The 27,315-nt window shown below is 39.0% G+C and overlaps 1 protein-coding gene across 1 annotated transcript; it reads right to left on the reverse strand.

The window, feature by feature from the left end:
- Nucleotides 1–557: 557 nt before the first annotated feature.
- Nucleotides 558–22,062, reverse strand: Top1 (DNA topoisomerase 1). The gene is made up of 11 exons (XM_076188455.1): nt 21,936–22,062; nt 21,628–21,655; nt 13,938–14,500; nt 13,079–13,249; nt 11,650–11,796; nt 10,033–10,169; nt 6,358–6,595; nt 4,018–4,374; nt 3,240–3,482; nt 2,887–3,138; nt 558–2,683 (listed from the first exon to the last, which is right to left on the reverse strand). The coding sequence occupies exons 1-11, from the start codon at nt 21,963–21,965 to the stop codon at nt 2,021–2,023; spliced, it is 2,829 nt and encodes a 942-aa protein (XP_076044570.1). The 5' UTR covers nt 21,966–22,062; the 3' UTR covers nt 558–2,020.
- Between the last annotated feature and the right edge of the window lie 5,253 nt (nt 22,063–27,315).

Below are 27,315 nucleotides of genomic sequence, written 5' to 3' on the forward strand. Positions count from 1 at the left end.
CATTAGGACAGTAACTGTTCCTGGCTGGAGTAGTCATTGAAATGATTGGATGTCACCTTTTGAACTGCCTCATCAGATTTTTGTGAATTGGAGCTTCCAAATATCACCTGCCCTAACATTGTTCAACTGGTGGTGGTCCCAAATTGTAATACTTCATTCATGGTAGGTATAACATTACCCCTAGGTATGTTAACTTTGACTTCCCTAGTTGGAGGAAAGTTCTGACCGTGATCAAAGATACTGTCATTCTCTGTTACTTCTTCAAACATAACTTTCCTGATGGGTCCATCCCAGGGAGCATCATGAGGTGGTGGTGGTGGGGCAGTTCTTGTCTTCCTTCAGAAAGAAAAGGATGTAGTGAGGCAGCATTTCACCTTCCAACAGGAGGTAAAGCCCGGAGCATGGCCTAGTCAACATTCAAAGATTAGTATCAGTCCTGCCAGACATCCCAATATTAATGCAAAAGCAAAGTACAGTGAAAGTTACTACATTTGCTACGAAAGGCTGACTGACATGTCTGCTTCCTAAGACTAGCTAGGGTGCAAATGATTGTCAAATGAAGTGGAGAGTTTACTGATGTTATGCTATGTACAAACATTTGGTGAAACTATCACATCACTGTTTGGAATGACAACACTGGCATCATTTCATTGTTCTGTGGCAAGAATTAGGTCCTGAACAGTTTAAACACGTTTAAACTAAAAATACACATTTAGTCCTATCATTCACAGTAATTAAACTTTTACAAGGGTTTGGGAGCATGTAAGGGTAATAAAAGCTACACTTATTGCTAAACTACAATAAATGGTATATCCAATATGATCAACTGTTATCATTCCAGCCTTTTCACTAATTCAAGGGAAAAAAAATATATATATATATATTACGACTTTTGTCTTGAGCTAGAACATACTTTATGTGAGTGTTCAAATGCTGCATATACACAACCACAGCACACTAATAAATAGTCTATCAAAATTGTGCTGATTGTATACTGCTTATTAGGACCAAGATAAAACTTATTGCAGTCTTAAGCCAACTGCAAGGCACATCTCCACAAATAATTCATTACAGGACTTCCCCTTCAATAAATGATGCAGTACACTACAGGCTTCTTCATTCCATTACCAGCAGGCTGGCAATGTCACAATGAGGACAGTACATTTCACTTTTTAACCAGAAAATGTAATACATTGCTTACTCAATATCCTCTCCATTTTGATTCAGTTTTTTCCAACTCTCCTCAGATATGCACTATCATCAGATCACTAAAAGAACTAGACATTGTAAAAGGTCAAAATTACAGCATTTACTACTGTTCATCCAACTCACATTTTTCTTAGCAAATATAAAAGACACAAAGGTCCAAGGTTAACATATAAATAGTAACTTAATGTTACTAACCTTTCTCGCTAAAAACATCTGGTATGGGGCATCACCCCAGTGATTTGCACATTCCCTTCACTACTAGTTCTAGTGAAATAACTACAATGGCTTCACCACACATGCCCACATATACATTAAATAAATATCAACTTAGCAAACCTATGTCATCAAATCAACTGTCTTCAACTACCTGTGAATACATGCCTATGATAGATAAGGGTCCAATGCTTAAATTACAAGATTTCTTTATACCTCTATGTGTACGTGTATGTGTATGTGTGTGTGTGTTTGTGGTTGTTATGGACTGTACTTTACCAGTGCTTCTATCCTTAGTGTGTGTGTGCATGCGTGTGTGCACATGCTTAGAGTGGGGATGGGGTGGTTGGGAAAAATAATAATAATAAAAACAAAATAAAAATAATAGTAATATTATTATTAGTAATAATAATATTACCCACTATTTGGGCCATGGTTACAGAGAAACTAAAGGCTTGTGAAGCACCTACAATGTGTGGACCAATAATGATGACAATATGCTTGTGGTAGGGGAAAAGATAATTATAGTATTCTGTGCTTCAACTATTCTGATCGAAGTTCATCAATACTGATAAACCAAAGTGAAACCAGATTCATTTCACTCCTCCTCGTCGTCAAGATCTTCTTCATCATCTTCATCTTTTGATTTGTTTATCATATTTTCTGAACTTGTGAAGTCATATTCAGCAGTTGCCATATCAATGGCCCACTGGAATTTCTGACGCTGTGTCTTATTGTAAACCTTCTCAACTGGAACACCATTCTTCTTGCACCATGCAACCGAGATACGAGGATCCAAGTAATTAAGTTTGGATGTTCCTAAAGCAATCTGTTTATTCTCCTCTTTATCAGTGGCTGAGAGCTCAAGTTTATGTAACTGTTCCCGTAACCGTTCAACAGCTTTCTTCTTTTTCTCATATGCCATCTTCTCTTTCTGAGATCCACCCTGTTTGGCTTGTTTCTTTAAAGACTTCAGCTCCCTTTCAGCTTCATCAACTACTTCTTTTTTCTCATCAATCTTCTTCTGAAGATTTGCCATTGACTTCTCAAAGGTCTTGGGTACTGCTCTCTGATGGTTACAAAGTATAGCAACTGCACGATTAGCACGATTATAGGACAGGATTTTTGCAGCAATATTATCATCATCACTCGTTAATATTGCTAGCTGTTCCTGAAGTGTTCTCGAAGCATTGTATGTACGGAACACTTTGGCTGTGAGTCCATCCATAATTTCATTCAGGTGTTTGTTCAAGATTTGTGTCTGGAAAAAATATAAGCAATGATGAGAGAAAGAAAGAAAGAAGACGAAGAAGAAAAAAGTATATATCATCCCATTTTGAAACAATAGGCAATTAGTCTTAAAGAATTATGTTGAAAGTTATTTTCCATTATTTTTTATGCCTTGGAAGGGGGAAAATGGCATTTTGGTATATGTACACATATAAAGATTTTGGCTTGACTTACATTCAATCTGTCAAACAGATCATCTCCTGGCTGCTTATTTTCCACGAAGAGCTGGAGATTCTTGAAAACACGCTTCTCTACAGGCACTTCATTATAATATCGGATGGAATCCTTACCCAAGAAATCAAAGACCACAACATATTCTTTTCCATCCTTTTCTTCATGTAATGATATGTGCTCCACACGCAATGAGCAACAACCTACAGTGTCTGCCTGATCTTCATCTTTTTCATTGCCAGCACGAAGGGCAAGCTGAAATCAGAAGAAATTAGATACCAAAACCAGTTGACATGAATATACAACAAAATTAAAGTTACATAAAACTTTTGAAATAATTATGATGCAAAGCTCACCTTATCAATGAAATACATTGCAACAGCCCTTTGTCTGATGCGCATTTCTTTACTCTTCCAATCTGCTTTGTAAGTATCCCGAATTCTATCAATAATTTTGTGAAGCTTCCTTGCAGTTTCATACTTCTGCCAATCTTTTTCTCCCTTTAGTTTGGATGCAGCATTAAGCATGACATATTTTGTCTGCCCTTGAACATTTTCCACCCAACATGCCAGCCAAGTGACATTTGGGTCATGTCGAACCTGCCAAATTGATAAGAAACAAATGAGGAAAGCCAACAATCATGATTAAGTTAGGAGATAGTGAGTTCTTAGTTTCTATAAAATACAACTTGTTTATCACCGGACATAATTTCTAAACTGACTTAACATTTCCAACCCTACTGTGACCTAGTATGCATTAACCCAAGAATTATATATTTTTATTTCCTGCCTACAGGCAATTGGATGGTTATAGTCTCTAGTTTACTGGCATTGCTATCATTGTACAATCTTATTCTTCATTTACTTACTCAAAAGTATTTTTAGTTTTGTTACGAGTTCTGTTTATTGCAGGGCATTGTGGAGAGATGATCAAGGTACTGATATATCATTTTCTAAGATTTAAAATACTACTAATGACTGTGACCACCCACCAACAAGAGTAGTTATAATGGACCAGCTAATGAAGGTGTTTAATGTGAGCCGAAGAGAGGAAACTCAAGTTTCTCATACAGAGAATAAAGAGTTTGAACTGGTAAAAAGGAAAATACTATCCATTTCAACTACAGTTACTAACCTCTTTCCACTTATAACCTTCTGGTGGCTTTGGTATGACCGAATCCTTTGATACATTAATGATAACATCCTCGGGCATTATTCTTTTCTTCAGCATGCCCTGCTTTGGGTGTTCCCCTCTGCCACGAAACAATCCAGGAGGCTCAATCTTGAAGTTCCCTATCCTCTGCCTGTGACCATCAATATTACACCAACCATACTCTTCAATCAATTTTTCATTCCTTTCTTTCAGGGCCTTCTTTTCTTCTTTGGAGCGATTTTTTCTCTCTTCATTCAACTGGGTGTAATAATGGTAGATATGTTTGAAATCACATTTACTAAGGTCTCTGATGCGCTCCCTTTCTTCTGAAGTCATGACCTGAAAATTGAAAATGAAAAAACATAATTACATACATACATATACCAAAGGCCTTTTCCCCCTTACATGGGAGATAGCCAAAAAGAAAAAGGCATAAAAACCATTCCCACCCACTCCATCACCTAATACACTCCACTCCCCTCCACCCTCCTTCTTATCTTGGCACCTCCTGGATGACGAGTCATCCCTGCATCTTGTCCACTGCCCTGGGTCAGAGTCAATGTCGCAAGACACAACACATCCACAGCAAGGCCGCTTCATTAAGTTGGCGACCCCTCCTCTCCATCCCCTCATGCAAAAAAGGAGAAGACGGGGAGAAATCCCTTTGGGCTGCGTCAAATTTTTCTCACACATACTACCTCACCCCCCATCCATTCCACCTCATGCATCACATCATCCATATACAACCATTCTCCATTCACCCCTGTCTTCAAGTGTCAATAAATGTTCAGTGGAGAGAAAATTATTTATATATAGCATGCATTCACACACACACACACACACATATATTCTATTCTACATGCCAAAGGCTTTTCCCCCCTTACCAGGGAGGTAGCCAAAATCAAAAGGCACATACCCACCCCCATCCATTTCACTCCTATCCACCACCCTTTCCCATCATCTTAGCTCTTCATGAATGACAGGTCATTCCTGTATCCCGCCCACTGCCCTGGATCAGAAGCAATGTAGCAAGACACTGCACTTCCACAAGACTGCTCCACTTAGTAAGCAACCCCCACATCTGCCCTCTCATGCAAAAAAAATAGCATACATACACATACCAAAGGCTTTCCCCCCTTACAAGAGAGGTAGCCAAAAAACAAAGGCATAAAAACCATTCCCACCCATTCCATCCCCAATACACTCCACTCCCCTCCACATATAATCATCCCCTAACCCCTCCCTTCCTTCTTTGCATTACAGTATCATTTATACACATCCATTCTCCACTCCCCCCCATCTCCCACATTCTCTCTTCCCTGCTCAGCAGACACCCCTCCTGTTCAACACCTCTTTCATCCCATCCATTCATCTCATCCTCAGTCGCCTCCTCATGTTCATTCCATCCACCTCTCCCTTCCACACCTTTTTTACTAATCTTTCTTCACTCATTCTTTACAAATATCCAAACCATCCCATATATATAATTACATATACCAAAGGCTTTCCCCCCCTTAAATGGGGGGTAGCCAAAACGAAAAAGGCATAGAAACCACTCCCCTCCACCCTCCCTCTTATCTTGGCATCTCCTGAATGACAGGTCATCCCTGCATCCTGTCCACTGCTCTTGGTCAGAAGCTGTGTTGCAAGACACAGCAAAGCTGCTTCATTAATTCGGCAACCCCCCCCCCCAATACACTACACTCCCCTCCACCCTCCCTCCCAGGGTTTCAGGGGCAGAGCTCCCAGTGGGGGTCAAGGGGCTGTGGGCCTTAGCTGAGTCCCTGGGTTGAATTGCTAGTAAACAAACACATGCAAGCTGTTCCATTGATGTTGCTATTGATATAATTTGGCCAAAATAAAATCTACCCCAGTCATCACCTTGCTATGTATACATGTGCGCACCACACCATGCAATGCTACACAAAACAAAACATTTGTGGGCCACCACAAAATAAACCGCTTATACACAGGTACAGTTGACATATGAATTACCCAAAACTTCACATCAACCAAAAATTATTCAAACACAAATATTTTTTTAACATGATCACTTATTACAATCAGGAATTAATGACAAAAAATCGAGATCATTGTCAGAAAAAGAAAAAAATAGGAATTCAGATTTAAATCGGAAGAATATCATGCATAGTGGTTGCATCTAGGGCAGTTTGATTCTGTAGCCAGGCCTATTCTCTGTTGATACTGTGTTCATAGTGTATGAAAGGGATTTTCTGTGGAGCCAATGTCTGGGGTTGTTAAAGGAGTATTGAGTTTGGTCTGTCTTGGGATATAATCATGTTCTGGAGTGATAATACTTACCTTTCTCCAATCCTTAAAGAAGTTTGTGTTAAAAACTTCCTTTGATGTATAGTCATGTGCCAACATCTTGGCATAGAAACCTCCAACTTCTTCTGCTTCCTGAGAGAGCAGCATTGCTTTACCTTCGTAGTAAAACTTGATATTAGGAGGTAATCTAACATAGGATTCTGCAAACACAGGCCCCTTATGTTCCAAGAATGTCCACTTCAGGCCATCATCACGCTTGGTCTCTTCCCACCTGAGAAAATGTGAAATACATTAAATATTCATTCATGTGATCATATGCACAATGTATCTTTGGATAAATCAACTAAGCCTTTAAAATGAAAATACATACACATATTAAAGGTTTTTCCCCCTTACAAGGGTGGTAGGGAAAGAAAGAAAGAAAAGAAAGAAAGAGAAAGAGAGGAGAAAAAAAAAAAAAAAAAAAACTTTCTCATTAATGAAAATACATATAACAAAAGGTCCTTTTCCCCTTATAAAAAGTGTGGCCTAATCAAGGCATACACAATGCCTTTGCCCATCTAACACCCATTTGTTAAGTGGCATATACCCATTTCATTACTATCCCTTTTATCTTAACTCCCATCCCTACTCATTTCATTACTATCCCTTATATCTTAACTCCCATCCCTACTCATTTCATTACTATCCCTTTTATCTTAACTCCTTGTGAATTAAGGGTCATCCTCATCCCACCCACTGCCCAGTCAGAAGCAATGTAGCAAGTCACAGCACATACAGCAGGGCCTAATAAGCTGGTTTTCTCCAACAATTTATTACAGGGTGACCCTTCCTCTTTATCCATTCAAGAAATTACAAAGCAAACAAGAAATTGCTTTGGGCCACATTAGTTTCTTATCCATTCATAACTATTATCCACTCACATCTATTCCCCTCCTCTCTCCCTCAATCCCATCCATCCATTCCATTCTTGGTCTTCCCTTTTAATTTCATTAATCTCTGCCTTCCACATTCTATTTGCTTGTCTTTCTTCATTCCGTCTATAAGCAAACATCAACCCAGCATATTATCTGCCAGCCTTTTTTTTTCACCCATTCTCTGCCTTACCTCAACACTTTTCACTCTGTCCATCCCTATTTTTATCTACATGCTTCATCTCATTTATTCACTTTACCCATCCATCTAACCCCTACCATACTTCTTAAACACTTCATCTCATACAAGCTTCAGCAATTCCTTTCCATGTCCTTCCCATATCCATGTTATGTCCCTACTACCCTTGTGAATGGTCATCCTTATTCCTTGCCCACTGCTCAGGTCACAAATAATACAGCAGGAACCAACAGCTTAAGCCGATTACCCACACCACTTCATTATATGGTAATCTTTTCCACCCCCACTTCAGAAATTACAGAGCAGGCAAGAAATCTTTTCAGACCACATCAATTTATCATCAATTTACATCTCTCCACTCACACCTGTCTCTTGTCATCTCCCTTATGTGCTTGACATATTTCCTTGTACCCAAAGCCACCTTCACCCCATCCATCCCATTCTTGATCTTCACCTCTGCCTTCCAACTTCTTATCAAGTACCTTCATGTTTAACCTCCATCACCACCTCATCCTACTTTGAAGAATGGCAACATTACACAGCCCAGTACAGACCCACCCACCTAGCCTTCAAACCTCTCCCCATCACAAAACTTTACTATGTAAAAGCTTTTGAATATTAGCAACAGACTACAACTCCTCTCTGGCAACCATTTCTTCCTCTCCTAAATCCACATTACTCTATCCTAATTACTTCCTCTGTTCTCATCCTTATCCTCTATATTTGTATCCTTCCACATATCTTACCAGCTAATAACAAACCTTTTAGTAATTCAAGGAGAAAGCAATCTTCATTAAACCTTTCAATACTAAGTAGCACATTTATTCCTACCATTACCAGACTACTGATTCAATACTGCATAACCCTTTAATACATACATGTACCACAGGCTTTTCCCCTCTTATAAGGGAGGTAGCCAAAAAACAAAGGCAAAAACCACTTCCACCCATTCCACCCCTAACATACTCTACTTCCTCCACCCTCTTATCTTGGCACCTCCTGGATGACGGGTCATCCCAGCATCTTGTCCACTGCCCTGGGTCAGAAGTAGTAAGCTGAGAGTGGAGGATAGATGAAGAAAGAGGAAAAGGACAAAATGTAGGGAGGTGCTTAGAGTGAACTGCTTAAATGAGAAAAAGGAGTACAAGAATAAGCTGAGAGGAGTGGGGAGTGAAGGAGGAATGGGGATGGTTCAAGGAGGGAGTCATAAGGTGTGCAAAGATGGTGTGTGGAACAAGGACAGGAGGAAATTGAAGGAAGGGTAGCGAGTGGTGGGATGAGGAAGTAAAGAATGTTGTAGAAGAGAAGAAGCAAGCTTTCACAGACTGATTACAAAATAGGACAAGGGAATCATATGAGAGGTACAAAGAAAAGAGAAGAGAGGTAAAGAATAAGATAAAAGAGGCAGAGGAGAGCAGATGTGAAATGGGGTAAGAGTATGACAGAAAATTTTGAAAGTAATAAAAAAAATGTTTTGGAAAGAAATTTAGAGAGGAAGAGGTGAATCATGTAGAGAAGAAAAGGTACAAGGTATAGATGGAGAGATGATAACGGATGAGAAGGCAGTAAGAGGAAGATGGGCCGAGTATTTTAGGGAGTTGCTAAATATGAAGGAGGATAGAGAGGGAAAGGTAGTTGCAGTGGGAAGAGCAAATAAAATGACTGTGATGAGTGAGGAAAATGGAGGAGAAATAAGGAAGGATGAAGTGAAGGCAGTTGTTAAGATGATGAGAGCAGGTAAAATACCTGGGTTGGATGGATGTCATGCAGTCTGAAAAAAGGAGGTACAGTGATGGTGAACAGGCTGATGAGGTTATTTAACCCCTTCTATACGGTGCCGCACACGTAGGCGTCATGAGGAGCAAGTGGATTCGCGACGCTGCCATATCGGCGTCTTGATTATATTTATTGTAGTCGCCCCTGTGTTTTTACATTCTCCCAAATGCGCCCTGAATCCCATTCTCTGTGGTTTTCAAAATTCGCGGGTGAAAGAGAGAACGATCGATATAAGCGGTGACTATATTTTATGATGCGAATATTATTACGACACGTCATACGCTGGCATTGGCTGCTGCCCGCGAGATTTAAGTCCCGTATTAAAGTGGTTAATGTTTAAAAGAGGGTAGAGTGCTGGAGGACTGCCTGTGTAGTTTCACTTTACAAGGGAAAAGGGGACAAGTGTGAGTGGATTAGTTTCAGAGGGATCATCTTGTTAAATGTAGTTGGGAAGGCTTATGGGAGAGTCTTGATTGAGAGGATTAGGAGAGGAACAGTGTGGGTTTAGGACAGGTAGGGGTTCTGTAGAACAGATATTAGTGGTAAGACATATGTGATAAAGCTATAGGAAAAGGTAAGGATGTTTTTGGGCTTTTATGGATCTGAAAAAGGATTATGACAGGGTAGACAGGAAGGTAGTATGGGAGGTATTGTAAATATATGGTATAGGAAGAAAGCTGTTAAGAGCTATCAAGAGTTTTTACGAGTAGTAGAGTGATGTTCTAGGAACCTTTTAGTATCAGAAGTTAATTTCAACAACACATATCACTACTTTGTAGTCTTACACTCTACAACCACAGTTATCATCCAACAACTTACCATTTCCATACATTTGCCTGTTCCTCTTCTTTCTTAGTCTTCTTTGTGGGTGAACCAGTATCTGATTGACTATTATTTGCATTGGCTTTGGCCTTTCCTTTCTTTTCCTTCTTTTCCTTTTTAACTTTCTTCTTCTCCTGAAAAGTTAAAATATAACAAGTCTTCTATGCTAGTAATACAATGTCAAAATGCCTGAAATCCATTCAAAGACAACAATTATAACTAACTGAAAGACAAATCCTACACCTGTGTGTATACCTCATTGTATCTACCAAGCTGTAATATACAAGGTCTTGTATACATGCTTTCATCAGCTGAATTTGGCTTTAAATTTGCTTCTTGTACATGATATTCCATGACACTTCATTCCCACCTTGAACACCTCCAGATATTTACTAGTTTCCTTACTCTAATTAAACTCCACCTCCATGTCACCTTCACTCTCTCCAGCCTCTTGCTCTTTAAACTTGCCTCCAACCCACTCCCGGCCTCACCCCTTATACAATCCATCACACCCACATCTACTTTCAGCTTCCTCCTCTCATATTCTTTCCCAAACTCCACTAACTGCTTCTATCTTCCTCATTTAGCAGTGTCATCCAGACAATAAGTGGCTCACCTCCCACTTCCCTCCACATTCACTTTCCTTTTCTAAACCCATGCCTAACAACCTCGACACGAGAGGCACACAAACACTTGCCGCAGCCACCACAAACACATCACACCCGCTACACTACATAGCAGAACACCCACACACACCAAGAAACATTAAAACAACACCCAAAGACCTTTATTACGCACAAATACTCTCTTCTCTTCCTCCACAACCACCAAATACCAGCCTCCGGAAACATATTCATAATCATATCACTCACCGCTCCATTAACACACTGAAAGACAACACACTGCTGCATGCCAGACCCCCTGATATCCACCCTTCTGAATCCTCTCTCCCACGAAAGGACAGAGTCCACTTGGCCAGACTGCGATGCGGCCACCACCCAGCACTTCTAAGCTACCAGAAGAGGCTGGATGACCGCATTGTGAACAGCTGCCCAGGATGTAACACTTCACCCTATACCATACAACACATAATGGAAGACTGCATTATACACAATCATGCACGCAAACAACACAACATACACTCTATAAAGGATTTGTGGGAAAACCCAGTTTCAGCTGTAGCATTCCTTGGGAAGACGGGACTGCTCGGACAGACAGTCTAGGGAACAACAACAACAACAACCTAGTATTTACCTCCCATGCTAAACATACACATCTAGCAGCACCAGGGTGACATTAAACAACCCTGGTGCAGTCCCACTTTCCTTCTAACCACTCCCTCTATTCCCTTCCTTTACACAGGCTCTACAACTCAATGTATAAACTTTTGTCTACCCTCAACAGACTTCATCCTGTCCCACACATCCACAATACATTCCATACCTTTTGTCAACCCTGTCATATGCCTTCTGCAAATTCAGAAAACCTTAAAGACATCTTTATCTTTTGACAAAATTTTATTTATGCACCTTGCTTCCTTTCCTTAAACTTGCACTGCTTTCTTAAACTCTCAGGTGCCCTCTCCTAATCCTCAAAAATCATTTCATCACATACCGGTTTGAAGTCCTCATCTTCATCCTCTTCATAGTTAACCTTCTTCCTCTTCTTTCCTTTTGTTTCTGCTTTTGGTTTCTTTCTTGAAGACAATGGCAAATCATCCTCATCATCATCTTCCTCTTCCTTAATGCGCTTTCTTGCAGACTGAGTGGATAATGAAAACATAAAAATTTTAAGTTATCATACATTTCCCTAATGTACATCTTTTTTTTAATAGAAAAGTGGCTCTACAGATCTAAATATATCTTTTTAGTAGGTAAAATAGTAGGTAGGTAAATATAGGAGTACCAATACATCACAAAACAGCGAAAAATTATCCATACTCAAACACTCGAGACCATCCAAAAGTAAAAATGTCCACAATGAATGTGTTATTCATGACCATAAAGGATGACCTCATACAGACAAATCAAATGGGCACAAATGACAATAAATAGCCCAGAGGTCAAGGGTAGAAGACTTAGAATGTCATCCAATATAAAAAATTTAAAAGAAAATTGAAACAGTGAGTTTGACAAGCAGAAATGTAAATATGAAATGTTAAAAAGATACACTTTAGAGAACATATATCTACCATGGGCCTCTTTCCCCTTATAAGGGAGGTAGCCAGCCAAGATACAAGACACGAACTCAAAACCACTCCCACCCATCACCCATAGACACAAGTAAAAATACAGTAACAAGGTAATGAAACCACAAAGGAGAGAAGAATGTGGGGAAAAGAAAAAAAAAGTACCAAGTAATGTATAAAAAGAGAGGAATAAATAATTATAAAATGTACCACAGTGGTTGAATGAAATGGGAAAAACTTAGCAAGAATGTACATACATACATACATATACCAAGGCTTTTTTCCCCCTTACCAGGGGGGTAGCCAAAAAGGAAATAAAAGTATAGAAAAAAAGTGAGAAGGGGAGGGATGAGGGAGAGGAGAGAAAGGAGACAGGAGAGGGAGAAGGAAAGAGAGGAGAGAAGGAAAAGAAGGAAAAAAGAGGAGAGAATGAAAAAGAAGAGAGATGGAAAGAGAGGAGGGAGGAGGGTAGAGGGAAACTGAGAGAAACAATCTACACGAGTCCTCATCATGGACCAAAAGGTCTCTTGGTGGCATGCTTTGCCAGTGCCAACCATTGTGTACCACCGTTAGCATATACTTACTGATCAGCATAGGCGGTACACCCATGACCATAAAATACTGGAAAGGAGGACACTGACTCACATCCAAGAAGTCAACTGGGTTTTCAAAGTCCATTGTCAAAGTCCAATGACATAGCTAACCTAATTTTTTATACAAAGTTCAAATCACAGCCCCTTTGCTCACCCACATTTCTAATTTCTCTCTATATATGCCCTTATTCTCAATATTCACAAGCTTTTCAAAAATATACAATGTGCACAAGATCATTGACAAATCTCTTTAAATACTTACAAGGGGGATATCATCCTCATCTTGTGAAGTTTCTTCTTTTAAAGGTTCACTTATGACCAACTTATCCTCCTCCTCAGATTCTACAGGCTCCTCTTTAATGGCCATGGGTGCCTCCTCTTCTTCTGGAGGTTCTTCCTTTAGTTCAGGCTCAGGTTCTTCTTTCACCTGGACCTGTACAATGTGTGTAGTGTGTGAGCCTCAACTTGTAACATCTTAATAATTAATTGTTGCCAAGCCTCACTAAAAGAAAAACCCACAGCCCTGCAGTAGCTGGCAGAAGTCCCTGGGCCCACTCCCAGATCTCTCTGGGAAGAAAATTTGGACTTGTCTGGGTTGCATTACTGTGGGGCTGTTTCTGCCACTGACTGAAGTCATGGGGAATGGGGAGTAGTTGCTGGTTGTTAGCTCCCCATGTGTGAAAATGTGCATGAAATCATGTTGAAATTTATCAAATATTTTGGGCCCAGTTCTGAGATCAATTGTCAGCCCCCTGGGGCTGCACCTCCTGATGGAAATGAAAGAGCCAACAAGTTTTGAAAATAAACAGCTTCGCTGTCCATTTTGCAGGACCACCACATGCAGATACCCCTAACTGATCCCACTTTCTTCATTCTAAACTCAATTTTTTTTCATAGTATAGCATCACTCTCTTTCCTTTCCCACAAACATAAAAATCTTTGAAACTAAGGAATTACAACCTACCTCACTTTGCCCCTATTATATCAAATGGCACTTCCTCTTATTCTGGCTATTTTACTTACCTTCATGGTACCCTACTAGTAGTGAAGGGGCATGATTAAGATGTATACAACTCAAACAAGTCTTTAAAAATAAGTTTCCAAAGCCACCTGGAACTCACCTTTTCTTTGAGCTTCTCCTTATGTCTTTCCTTGTCTTTCTCCCTGCTTCTGTCTTTGTCCTTATGAGAACTTTTGTGACTTGAATGACGATCCCTGTCCTTATCCCGATCTCTATCCTTTTTGTCACTTCCACTGTGTTTACGATCCTTATCATCTCTGTGTCTATTTTTATCCTTCTCCTTGTGTTTATCCTTATCTCTGTGTCTATCCTTGTCCTTTTCCCTATCCTTGTCCCGATGCCTTTCCTTGTCTTTATCCTTTTCCCTGTGTCTGTCCTTATCATCTCGATGCCGCTCTTTCTCCTTGCTTTTCTCCTTTTCCCTGTCCTTGTCCTTATCCCTATCTTTGTGAGAACTCTTATGACTACTTGAATGCCTATCCTTATCCCTATCTTTGTCTTTATGGGAGCTCTTATGTCTATCTTTATCACGACTCCTTTCCTTTTCTTTCTCACGATCACGATCACGCTCCCTGTCCTTGTCTTTATGTTTGTGTTTGTGCTCTTTGTGCTCCCTATGTTCCTTGTGGTTGGAGATGCCATTGGACAAGCCATTGGAGAGACCTGTAAAGAAATATTCCACTATAATTACAAAGAACTGAATTTACACATGCACACACAAAAAATCAAACAATAAATAATATCAAAAACATATATACATAAAAAGTTAATAAATAAATGTTGCCACAGCTCTCTGCAAACAAGTTTTGGACCATTTTCTGATGTATTAGTGTGGGATGGTTTCTATGTCACTTCCTGAAACTGGTAAGGGGATGGGAGCAGTCGCCAGCTCCCCATGTGTGAAAATTATATGTACAGTTAAAGTTGATAAAGATCTTGGGCCCAGTCCACAGTATTAGATCTGAGACATGATGGTGAGGGAATTGATGGATTTTGAAAATGGGCAAATTGGATGTCCATCTTGAAGGACCACAACATGCAGGTACCCGTCCCAGGGAGGAAGTTAACTAAAAGGATTAGGAAGGGGATGGAACGAGTAATTTAGAAAGAGTTGGGTAAGTTTATGGAAGAGATAGGTAAGTAGGTAGGTAGGTGTGTGTGTGTGTGTTTACCTAGTTGTATTATACAGGAAGGAGAGTTATGCTCGTGGTGACCCGTTTTTGTATCTCACAAGATCAAGTTTGTTCTTAAATTCTTGTACTGTGTTTGCACACACTATTTTTTCATCTAATTTGTTCCATATATCTATCACACTGTGTGGGAAGCTATTTTTTTTTCAGGTCTCTTCTGTAGTTATCCTTTTTGAGTTTCATTGCATGTCCTCTTGTTTTTCCTCTGTCCCACTTTAACAAGTCCTCCCTATCAACGCATTCTTTTCCTTTCATAATTCTGTAGATGATCAGTAGATCCCCTCATTCTCTTATTCCAGGGTCGGCAATTCCAGTTCGGCCAGTCTTTGTTCATATGTCAGGTTTGAAAGTGTTGGGGCCATCTTTGTGTACATACATATAGCAAAGGCTTTTCCCCTTACACAATGGGGTAGCCAAAAAGAAAAAGGCATAGAAATCACTCCCACCCATTTCATTTCCCATATATTCCACTCCCCTCCACCCTCCTATCTTGTCACCTCCTAGATGATGGGTCATCCCTGCATCCTGTCCACTGCCCTGGGTCAGAAGCAGTTTCGCAAGACAGCACAACCACAGTAAGGCCGCTTTATAAATTTGGCGACCCCCCCTCTCCGTCTTTGTAGTCTTTCTAATTTTCTTATATTCTTTTTTGTACTGGGTGACCATATCAATGCTGCATATTCCAGTTTTGGCCTTGTCAGTGTTTGAAATATTTTCTTAATCATTTCCATATCCAGGTAATTAAAGGCTACCTTTATTGATCTGAACAAATTGTATGTTTCTCCGACTATTTTATTTACATGTTTATCTGGCAACATGTCTTTGGTGATGATTAATCCTAGGTCCCTTTCAGAATTTACTTTCTTTACTTCTATTCCGTCAATTTTATACTGTCCTGATATTCCATTCTTGCTTTTCCCAAATTCAATTATAATGCACTTCTTGATGTTGAATTCTACCTCCCATCTTTTGCTCCATACTGAGACTTTGTTCAGATCACTCTGTAACAAGTCACAGTCTATTTCAGAGTTTATTCTCTATAATAACTTTGTGTCATCCGCAAAGCAGTACGTGTAACTTTCAATACCTTTGCCCATGTCATTTACATATATTGCAAATTTTATCAGAGCTAGTGTGTGCATAGGTGTGTAAGGGGGAAAAAGCCTTTGGTATATGTATGTAGTGTAGGCGCGCGCGTGTGTGCGCGCGATTCACCATGGTCTTTGGTGGGAAATAGCTGTCGATCATGAGTCCATGTGTGTGTATGTATGTATGTATGTATGTATATATATATATATTTCAATAGCAAGATGAATAGGTTTTCGGGTTTTCTTGGATTTGGAGAAGGCTCATGACGGGATCAACAAAAATATAATGGGATGTTGTGGAAATATGGGGTAGGGGGAAGGCTGTTGAGAGCTTTGAAATATTTTATATGTGTGTAGTGGGAAGCGAGAGGGCAAGTGGTTTGAGGTAAGGACAGGGCTGCACCAAGGTTGTGTAATGTTGTTCAACATCTATATGGATGAGGTGGTGTGGGTGCTAGGCAGGAATTTTGAGTGAGTGGAGGGAAGTGGATGGTGAACCAACACTTGTAACAGACTTGACAGATAGTGGTAGAATTTGGACGGGAATGTTGGAGGAGGTTAAAAGGGTTTGCAAAAGCAGTGATGAGATGTACTTGGGATGATGGTGAAATGTAGGAGTTTAAAGCAGGGGTTCCCAAAGTGGTCGAAAGGGGTCAGTAAATTGCTATGGGGTCGAAAGGTAGTCTTTAAAATTAAATTGTTTGCATAAAATGATCTTGTTCTCCTGTACTGAGTGAGAGTAATCAACCCACCAATATCTAAACTTAAAGAAAAACCATGTCAGTTCACCGAGTCGAAAATCCTCCCCCATTCTGTGAATGTAGGGAGAATCTCACATACACACAACCACATCGTGAATGGACATCAAGATGATGAGATTGTGTAATATTATTGGCTTGAATATTACTTATAGTAATATAATAAAGAATATATAACATCACAATATCAACAACAAAAATGATAACCATATTGATAACACTACTGATAACTAAAATTGTAACAATAATAATGATAATGATAACTATAATAATGATAATGATAACTATAATAATAATATTACTAGCATTAATAACAATAGCACCACCAATAATAAACTGACATAATTCGTGAATTAATAGTTTGGGGGTCTATAGAACATCTTAAACTTTACTAGGGAGTCGATGAGCTGAGAAGTTTGGGAGCCCCTGGATTAAAGGGTGCAAAGCTGAGGGTATTGTCATCTGCAAATGTTAGGTAATTAAAATATTGCCCATTAATCTTTAAAACTTTCTCTTCCCAAGTCAACTTTCTGAAAACCTCTTCCTAGCAAGCTGTAAATATTTTGGATGAAATTGCATCACCTTGCCATACTCCTTTTAAATTTTTATGTTGTTGAATTACAGCAGTACTGTTCACACAGACAGATCTTTTCTTGAACACTTACCATGTTCATTTGCATCCTGCTTGTGTAGCAAGTTTATTGCTAGTCCAACTGAAACGAAAGCATCCTCGTAATCTACAAAAACTAAACAAAGGCACATTGTATTTTGTTGTTTTCTTGATTAGTTGATTCATCAACTGTAAACTGCCTAGTCTTCTAAAACCTGCTTATACTTTTGGTTGGTTTCCACCTAAAACTTTCCATAGTCTACTTGTAAGGATATTGAAGAATACTTTATAGGCTTTTGATGAGATAATTGGTCATTATAGCCCTGCACCACGATTCAGTAACACTTTCTTGATATATAAACACTGGGTGTACAACTAGTTTACAATTAACTTCTTTCCCTATGTCTTTCAGAAGATTTATTGATGTACCATCATTCTCAGGTGCTTTTACTAGTTCCATACTCTTTAAAGCAAATGCTACTTCTTCCTTTGTAACTTCTGGTTCACTAATAACACCTACTGACGAATTTATTGACCCAACTACAGTCTTTGACAAGTACAGCTTTCAGTCTTCTACTCTTTTTACCATTTACACATTTAAGGACATTTCCATTTCTATTTTCCAAACATATCATTTGCTGCCTCCTTAGTCTGTTATTGGCCCCTTTAATTTTGTTACCTTTCCATATAATTCACTCTAATTCATCCATGTTTCTATTCTCTGATCTCAGGTTTTTCTTTCAATTAGATAATTTGTAGTAATTGTTATCTCTGCCTTTGGTAATTTCTACTTTCTCCAGAGTATCTCTAATGATATTCATCGAAGTCAAATTCATACCTTCATTGGTGTCCTGGTTATTTCTTAGGGCTTTATATCTGTTTTGTTTTTTTATTTCTGAAATTCCTTATCCTTAACCTTCACAAGACTTATTTTCTTTTCCAAAACTAGTCTATTTCTGGCTCTGAAATTTAATTTTGCTGTGCAACCTACCATTCATGTTCACTACTTACGAAATTTATTTTGTTCTTTGTTGTTCAGTTTGGATTTATCCATGTCTATTTACGACCTATATGCTTTTGGAGAAAGCATTCATTACTGTCACATACTTTTCGGCAAAACTGACCAAAACCTTGCTATTGTCATTTCTCTCACCTACTCCAAACTTTCTTAATGTACAACTCATCTTCCCGCTTTTTCCTTCCTCAGCTATAGTCACCTATACCAATGTGCATTTACTTTTTTCTAGATCAATTACCTGACATATCACAGGACTCAATTTCATCACCTAAACTCTGAAATTAGTGCAAAAACCTGCATTATTTTTAGTATCTTTTACACAGCCTAATCACAATCCATGCTACCTTATTTGATAAACTACTAAATTTATGTTACCATTTAGACATATCCATCTTGTATGTTTTTGCTTACTTGTGTTTTCTTAACCTTGTGTGCAGGGGGTGAAATTGAAAGTGTGCTGGTTTTGCATTTGCTTAGATGCGAGTTCGAATCCCACACTCCTCTCTGATTCCCAGCAGTGACTGTTACCTGCCCTGACAGTCCAAGTACATAGGGCAAAGGTGGCAATTTTGTCTGTAGCTATGTGCCTCCTGGTGTAGGCTGCCCTCCTTACTTTACCTATGAATCTAGGAAGATTACTTTATTCCCCTCACCACTCAACAGATATCCACTTTCCAAAATCATAAAAATTCATGATACCTCATGATCAATTCCTTTGGGATTTGAACAGAGTATGCTTGATAAACATCCTGCCGCACTCCAGGACCAAAAAATACAAGTAATAATAACCAATACATCAACACATGAATTTCAAGAGCACACAGAGAAAAAAATCCTTCAGGCCAAATCAACTTCTTGTCCATTCACATCCACTCTCTACTTACACATATATCTTGGTCTTTGCATTCCCTGCTAAACACATTTCCCATGTACCCAAGGCCAACTTCACCCCATCCATCCCATTCTCAATTTCCCTCTAAAGTTGAATATACATACACCAAGGGCTCCCCCCCCCTTATAAGAGAGGTAGCAAAAAAACAAAGTCATAAAAACCACTCCCACCCATTCCATCCCTATCACCTCCACCCTCTTATCTTGGCACCTCCTTGGTGATGGGTCATCCCTGCATCTTGTCCATTGCCCTGGGTCAGAAGCAGTGTTGCAAGACAGCACATCCACAGCAAGGTCGCTTCATTAAATTGGCGACCCCCCCCCCTCTCCTGCCAAAAAGGAGAAGAGCGGGACAAACCCCTTCTGGCTGCGTCTTTTTTTTTTCACACATACTCCCTCACCTCATGGATCACACCATCCATACACAACCACTCTCCATTCACCCATCTTCTGCCCTCTCCCCTCTTCCCCAAAGCCCCTTTTACCCCCATCCATCTCATTATAGGTCACCCCCTCATGTGTCCAAACCTAAATGAAAGGGACAATGAGTGATTTTAAGATGCAAGCTCACATCACATTCAACCATCCAATCAGCAGCCTTTGGGTGGAGTTGTGAGTGGACCTGACCACAAATTCAGTGGGAGGAGCAGATGTCACAGGCATGCAAAATATGAATATATGAATACTTCTGCCCTCAAAGGTAAAACTTTAAAGAGGGTCAGGATACAAGGAATAATTTGACCATCATAGATACAATTTTTCATACAGATGTAAATATCACACATGAAAAAAGTAAATAGAGAAGAATATTAATTTTTTCTTACTTCAAATTACTTTTAAACAACAAAATATAATTATCTAAATTTCCCCAGCACATTACCATATATCAGAAAACATTTTCCATGAAATTAAATGTAGTAACAACAATAATAATGATAAAGCTAAGACATGACTTAGCTCTTCCTGTACCAGCAGACACATACTAGCCAATGGTTCTGATTGCAAATTGGCCACCTGTTTGTGCCATCCTCCATTTTGTAAGTGGATTCTGTGCTTTCAGCACTTCTACTCAGTTTGTTAAACTTGGTGGTTAGGTTTGGGTATGGTATACACCATATGATAGAGATGAAGGGGGTCTACCATAGAGCAATGCTAAGGTAGATTCTCAGCCATAATCCATCAAAGTGGCCAAATGTGATGTAATTGAAGTGATGATGCATCTTTTACCAAAAAATCTACATCGCAGAACACAAACAAATTTTTTAACAAAATTTGCTTAAAGAAGGTACTCTACTGTTATCGCCCCACTGAACCCTAAGTTCATCTCTGAATGAAAGTCACAAGAAAAACAGATAGAACCTAAAGAAATAGCTGTGTTTCTCCTTAAGTTGAGGGTTGGGTCAGATTAGGTTATGCTGGATTGGGAAGGTCCATGTTACATGCTGGATCAATAATCAATTATCTAATATCATGGAATTAATACCTTCACTAGCAATTCAGAATCAGCTTTAGGGGGAAAAGATGAACATGTACCAAATATTCCTTCCTAGAAATGTTGCCACATATTTTTCCAACATTACACAAGTAGTAGCATATCCTTTACATGTTAGAACCTGACATACACCTTGTATTAAATCAAACTTAAAATCCAGAAAATGTGCTTATGAAAAAGAAATGAGCATATCTAACACATACCAAGCCAATATCTTAATTCCCTTATTTATTTTACACTAACCTCCGGGTAGTGGTTCTTTTTCTGATGCCCTTTAAATTCCATTCGACTGAGTGGGCATCACTTCAATGTTTACTTTTATATTTTTTCTATACCCAACTAAGCGTTCCCATGAATTGCATAAATTTCCCATTTTGAGTGAGAAAGATCTATTAACAATCTTAACATCAAACTTAACACCCCATATATTGGCAATAAACGGAATAGTCGAGTCCATAAATCCATGATGTTGACGTTGCGTGCTGGCAACGTGGGACGCCATCCTTCCCCAAGCTGAAAGCTCATCACCTTCCGAGAACAAAGATTTCACTGGACAGGAAGACTACAAAATCCTAATTACATCAAATACTGCTCACATTGACTATGTTATACATCACATTATCCTGACGCTTTTTAAATTAACCGCTTGCTTAACAAATAGACTATTAGTAAGCCACCTTCCAATACAACGAGGATACATATGTTCTGCCCTAATTTTGACTAAGTCCAAAAACGTCACTTACCATTACTTATGGGACTCTCTCCGACTTCCTGGAAAAGTAAAAGTAAACATATTTGTTAATGATTAATACATGCAATTACGATTATAATATAGAAAACCTCAATAAATTTGTAACTACATACTTATGACTATAGAAAATGAGTTCAATGGACTAGGGACTCTGCCGCGGCGGCCATGTATGTCCACGACTTGTCACTATGCCAAACCAGTTCTTGGCGTAATTCTCATAAAATAACATATTGGCACTAGTCCTATTCAATATATGTTAAAAAGGTTCATAAGAAACACATATGTTTTACAGTAACTTACCATTGCAGCCATAGTCTCGTCTTCAGCCATCCTGTGTGTGGGGTTCAGAAATTTTCTAAGTCCACTAACGCTGCCCACAGCCTAAGTCCAACGATGATGCGAGAGACAGAGTGCAAAGTGAAAGCTAATACGCATGCGCAAATCAGGGACGTGTTGCCATACGCAGTAAATAATAAAAAATAATTTATTCAAACAAACTGTAAGTTAGTAAGGTATTTATACTATCAATATCATATTATATATTAACATTCATAATATGGTATAGAAAAACTGTTGCTATTTGGTACAGTAACAACAATAAATTGTGCTATTAAACCTAATATGTCAACTCACCTAATAACAGCGGTCCTTTCAAATCGACGAAAGCTTATGATTCTTTTAATACTCCTTAATAATCATAACGATGCACACAAAGAAGATGTAGAATGCGAGTGTAAATAGATCTGAAAAATTCATTCAGAGTTTTTATAAATATTAAGAGCAACGGCTGACTACTATATTCTCGAATAAATGTAGTATTCCCAACAGCTGCAAGCCTGAATTTTACTCGTTTTTTGTCTATGTGAATAACAGGGATTTACAAATCGTCACGCAATTGCTTTAGCCCTTTCTTTAACCCTTGTGCCTGAATCTCTTAATGGATTACTGCCATAGTATATAATATCGTACGACTGTTCTTCAATAACAAGTGAAATTTAACGCTTCGTTTAATCATCACAGTGACTCCCCGTGCAATAACTGTAAATGCACAAGACCAACCCGAATGAATGATCCAAACTTCCTTCACATTTACTACCTTAGTATATTACAGTAGAATAGATTTAGCCACCGTGGTTGTTATCTATGGCCTGTAGACGGCGCTTCTATCCTTGTGGATAATCACGCGCCGCCGTCGAACGGTATCTTTTATTTCACGAATTGGTCTAGAATCGTACTGAAAGAGGACTTGCTAGGCTACATCTAGGTGGAGAAGATTTTTCTTCTTCTTCTAAATTGAATAAGTGTTTTGTGATTCGATTAAAGACATTAATGTTGCCAAGTTTATATAACTTTTAAATTCATTAATAACATTCCGATAATTAAATTAACAACCATTGAAAAAATAGATATCCTCCTCGGATCTGGTCCTTTCCTTAGATAATCGAATTGAACCATGAAAGAACTACCTATCCTTTTCTCGGAACTTGTCCTTTCCTTCGATGCCTTCCTAAGGTGTCTCCTAGTTTTCTGATCTATTCTCATAAAGCATATAGCCTTGCACACTTTCTCTTCATATACTACGGACACAATCTTGAAGCATTTGTCGATCTATCATGTCCTACTACAACCTTATATTGGTAGTCCTGGTTTCTGTTTTTTCACAATTAAAATTATTTCATGATGGTACCAGTTAACTTGAATGTCTCTGCACAATTTTCACGGCATCTACACCTTTGATTAAGTAAGGTGTTGACTACACATCCGGTTCGTACACTCTTGTCAGTGCTCCAAACAGAAATTCCATCATCCAAGAGACAAATGTCCTAATTATTCCTATCAATCTATCAGCTTTATTAATCTTCCCAGCTAGGTTATGTAATAAATCTAACCTCTTATCCATTACCATCCCTATTAATTTTCTGCACCCATATAATTATTTCCCCATACATACTATATTCTTTGTTTTCTATATTATTCCTATGCGCATATATTTAGCCTACACTTTTGTGAGTGGGAAAATCACCCATATTCCAGATCATTCCTTCATATTGTTTATATCACCTTGCATTTACACTATATTTTTCTGTGTTCTTATCTTTATCGGGGTGTTCAGTTTGAATATAAATCCTGTTTTTAGTAGGAAGTAGTGGAGGAATGGTCCAGGTAGTGTTGACATATTGCCCAAAACCTGATATAGTTTAATTGTTATTTGAGTGGGGGTAGAGGAGGTGGTTGTTCCATAACTTCCATTTTTGTGTACAGTATATCCGATATTGTAGGAGAGAGGCCAAACGCAGACTATGGGACCCTGCTGGGCGAAACGTTAGATATATTGGATCCCATACTCTGCGTTTGGCCTCTCTCCTACAGTGCTGTTGCAGTCGTTGCTGCTTTTACATATCCGATATTCCAGTAGCACAGTGGTTCCCAAACTTTTTCAGTTTGTTACCCAATTTAACATGCCACATTAAGCATGTTACCCCTTACACAAAATGTAGTCAACATTGATATATATGGCTAAATTAATACACTTGAGATATTTTTTGATTATTTATTGTATTTGAACTTTGTGCATCTCTAATGACTACTGCCAAAGATATATAGAACATCAGTGGGATGGATGGAGTTGCATGCTTTGAAGCTAGTTGAGGTATTCTTGGTTTATTGATTTTCAGAATTCTTATTTTTGTCACTCCTCCACTACCCCCGAAAATAGGTTAGATTACACCCAGGGGGTAATTTACCCCCAGTTTGGGAACCACTGCAGTAGCATATGTGGTACAGTGATTGAAGTTTCGAACTAGTTGGTGGGAGAGATGTTTCCTGTTATGAGGTAGCCATGCGTGAGGCGAGTGCCCTGTTCTTAGATATACCCTACTCACGCCGTTTCTGAACGTTGTTATGTTAATATAAGACAGCCATGTATGTATGCAAGACTTGATTGTTTTAATTTGTTGAGTTTTGTTCCTAGCGCCTCTGTCGCATGTATAGCAACGTGAATCTAATATGTAGGATGCAGGAGTGTGTTTGGAATATAAGACGACAAAGATAATGAAAAGTTCAGCGCCGAAGATTGAGGCGATGGAGATCTAGATTTCTATCGATGGAGAATCTAGATTTTGTTTTACTTCGGTACACTCGTGTAATTTACTCCGTGGATAGTGGAATGACCGTTGAATGAGAATAGGTAGGGGAGATTCCTGCGAGATTATTTCCGCTGGATTTATTTATTAATTTATTTATTCATTATAATTTTTCTACGAATTTATCGATAATACCATATAGACGGGCATTAAGTGAGTACTTGTTAAAGCCATGATGGGCTATAGATATTTTGATAGAGTGAGGGATTAGATTGGTAAGTGTACTCTTGACGCGGCAAATATATTTAGGTGATGTTAGGGAATGCGTTCGCGTTTTCTGCACAATTTTTTTAAAGGGCTGCTGCGAAAGACACCTTGCTGAGGCGTGGCCAAAGGAACAACTTGTATACCTGTATTAGGTCACTCCTCGTCCTCATATCCTGGAGGGTCTGGAGCCCCAATCGCTGACACCTATCTTTGTATTCCAGGTTGGATAGTTCTGGTACCAATTTGGTTGGTTGGTTGGTTGGTTATGAGTTTGGCCGACGGCCAGGCACTCCAATTTGGTGGCCCTCTGCACTTTCTCTAGGATCTGAATATCATTCACCAGGTATGGAGACCATCCTTGGACCCCATAATCGAGGATTGGCCTGACCAAAGAAAGATAGAGTAATACCAGGATTTCTTTATTGAGGATGGTGAAATTTCTCTTTATGATGCCAAGGCGACTGTTTGCCTTGGCCGCAACCATTGCTACGTGAGCAGACAACTTGAGGTCACTTGATATCACTATTCATAGGTCCTTCTCTTGTGTTGATTTGTTTAATACTGAACCCCTAAGTCGATAAACCGCTTGCTAATTCCTGTAGCCAATATGCATCGATTTGCTTTTGTCTGTATTAAATGTTAGCAGCCACTTGTCACTCCCTGTATGCCGGCGCTCCATTATCCCTCCGTAGCGCCTTGACATCCTCTTCCGATGAAATGGTGTTGTACAGTATATTTTTGCATCATCCGCAAATAGGCTTACTTGAGGACTCCAGATTGCTGACCAGGTCGTTGATGTACACCAGGAAGAGACAAATCCCCAATATACTGCCGAGGGTGACACCGCTCATGACTGGTAACCATCCTGATGCTGAGCCTCGGTGATACTTGGTGCATTCTCCCTGACAGGTAACCCTTAATCCACTAGAGCAATTTGCCTTCAGTTCCTGTTGTTTGTAATTTGATCAATAATCTTCCATGTGGTACTTCTCACAATCTAAATAATTAACGTCAACACTGCCCACTGTCTAGAGCAGGGGTTCTCAGCCTTGCTTGGCTCATGCACCCCTTTCACCATTTGCCAGAATGTCATTCCCCCTCCTTTCCAAGATTGCCTGTTTCAAAAGGTGCATTCTAAATAATATGCAGATATTATCACACAGCGTAACACTTTTCTAATCCTAAGATTAACCTGGGTCAGCACTGGTATAATTCCACCCCAGGTGACAGGCCAGATAGGCCAGAGCCTATATTTGCTTTCCTCACTCCGTAAACTTAATGTGGTCACAATTCACCCCCAGAAAACCCAAAATTCCCCCCTGGGGGTGAATTTCACCCCTAATGAGAACCCCTGGTCTAGAGCAGTCATTCTCAACGGGGGCGAAAAACGTCTCAGATATTGCTTCTAACTGACAAATTTTAAGCCTAATATAAAAGATCTAGCAGCGAAGCACCAGGCGGCCCAAGGATCTCATAAAACACAACGTGAGTAAAACATTTTAAATTAGTTGTTTATCATTGTTGCAATAATTTTTATTATTATTTTCCAATTAAGGGGGGCGATCCTTTTTTCAATTGAAAAAGGGGGCGATATGGCTAAAAAGGTTGAGAAACCCTGGACTAGAGCCTTAATAAGGTCGTCCAAGTAGCACAACATGTTGATGAGACGGTTCCTCTTCTCCCTGAACCCATGCTGAGCATCTGTGATCAAGTTGTTACCGGACAGGTGTTTAACAATTACTTCCCGAATGATACTCTCTAACAGCTTACAAAGGATTACAAAGGCGGAGCATGCCGACAGGAGACCTTTTGGTCCATATCTAGGTCGGATGCGAAAAATCATAATAATGATAAACAAATAAATGAATAAATAAAAACGATAATAATCTAAATGATAAATAGAATGAATAAATGCATAGGTATAGTTAGATAATAAACAGGTAAATAGTAAATAATAATAAATTGACATAACTAATAATAAATGAGAATCAAACAAATAATAATAAACAAACGGACAAATGATAACAAAAACAAATAAACAAATAATATAAAATAAATGATAGTCATTACAGCATCTTGCTTAGGTGTATATCCAAATGATTCTTAAAACTTCGAACTGAACTACATTGCACTGCCTCCGCAGGAAGTTTATTCCATTCATTAAATGCACGGTTGGCGAAGTTGTTTCTACCCACTTCCAAATTAAATCTATTTCCGGACAGTTTGAGACCATTGTTTCTTGTCTGATTCTCATTCAGTGTGAAAATTTTGTCACTTTTGATGTTGTCAATTCCCTTTTTTAAGGAAAACAGATTCATATGTTTTAGTCG

This window comes from Oratosquilla oratoria, chromosome 7 (genome assembly GCF_046742065.1).
Source record: "Oratosquilla oratoria isolate Oo_2021 chromosome 7, ASM4674206v1, whole genome shotgun sequence".
Lineage (NCBI taxonomy): Eukaryota > Metazoa > Arthropoda > Malacostraca > Stomatopoda > Squillidae > Oratosquilla > Oratosquilla oratoria.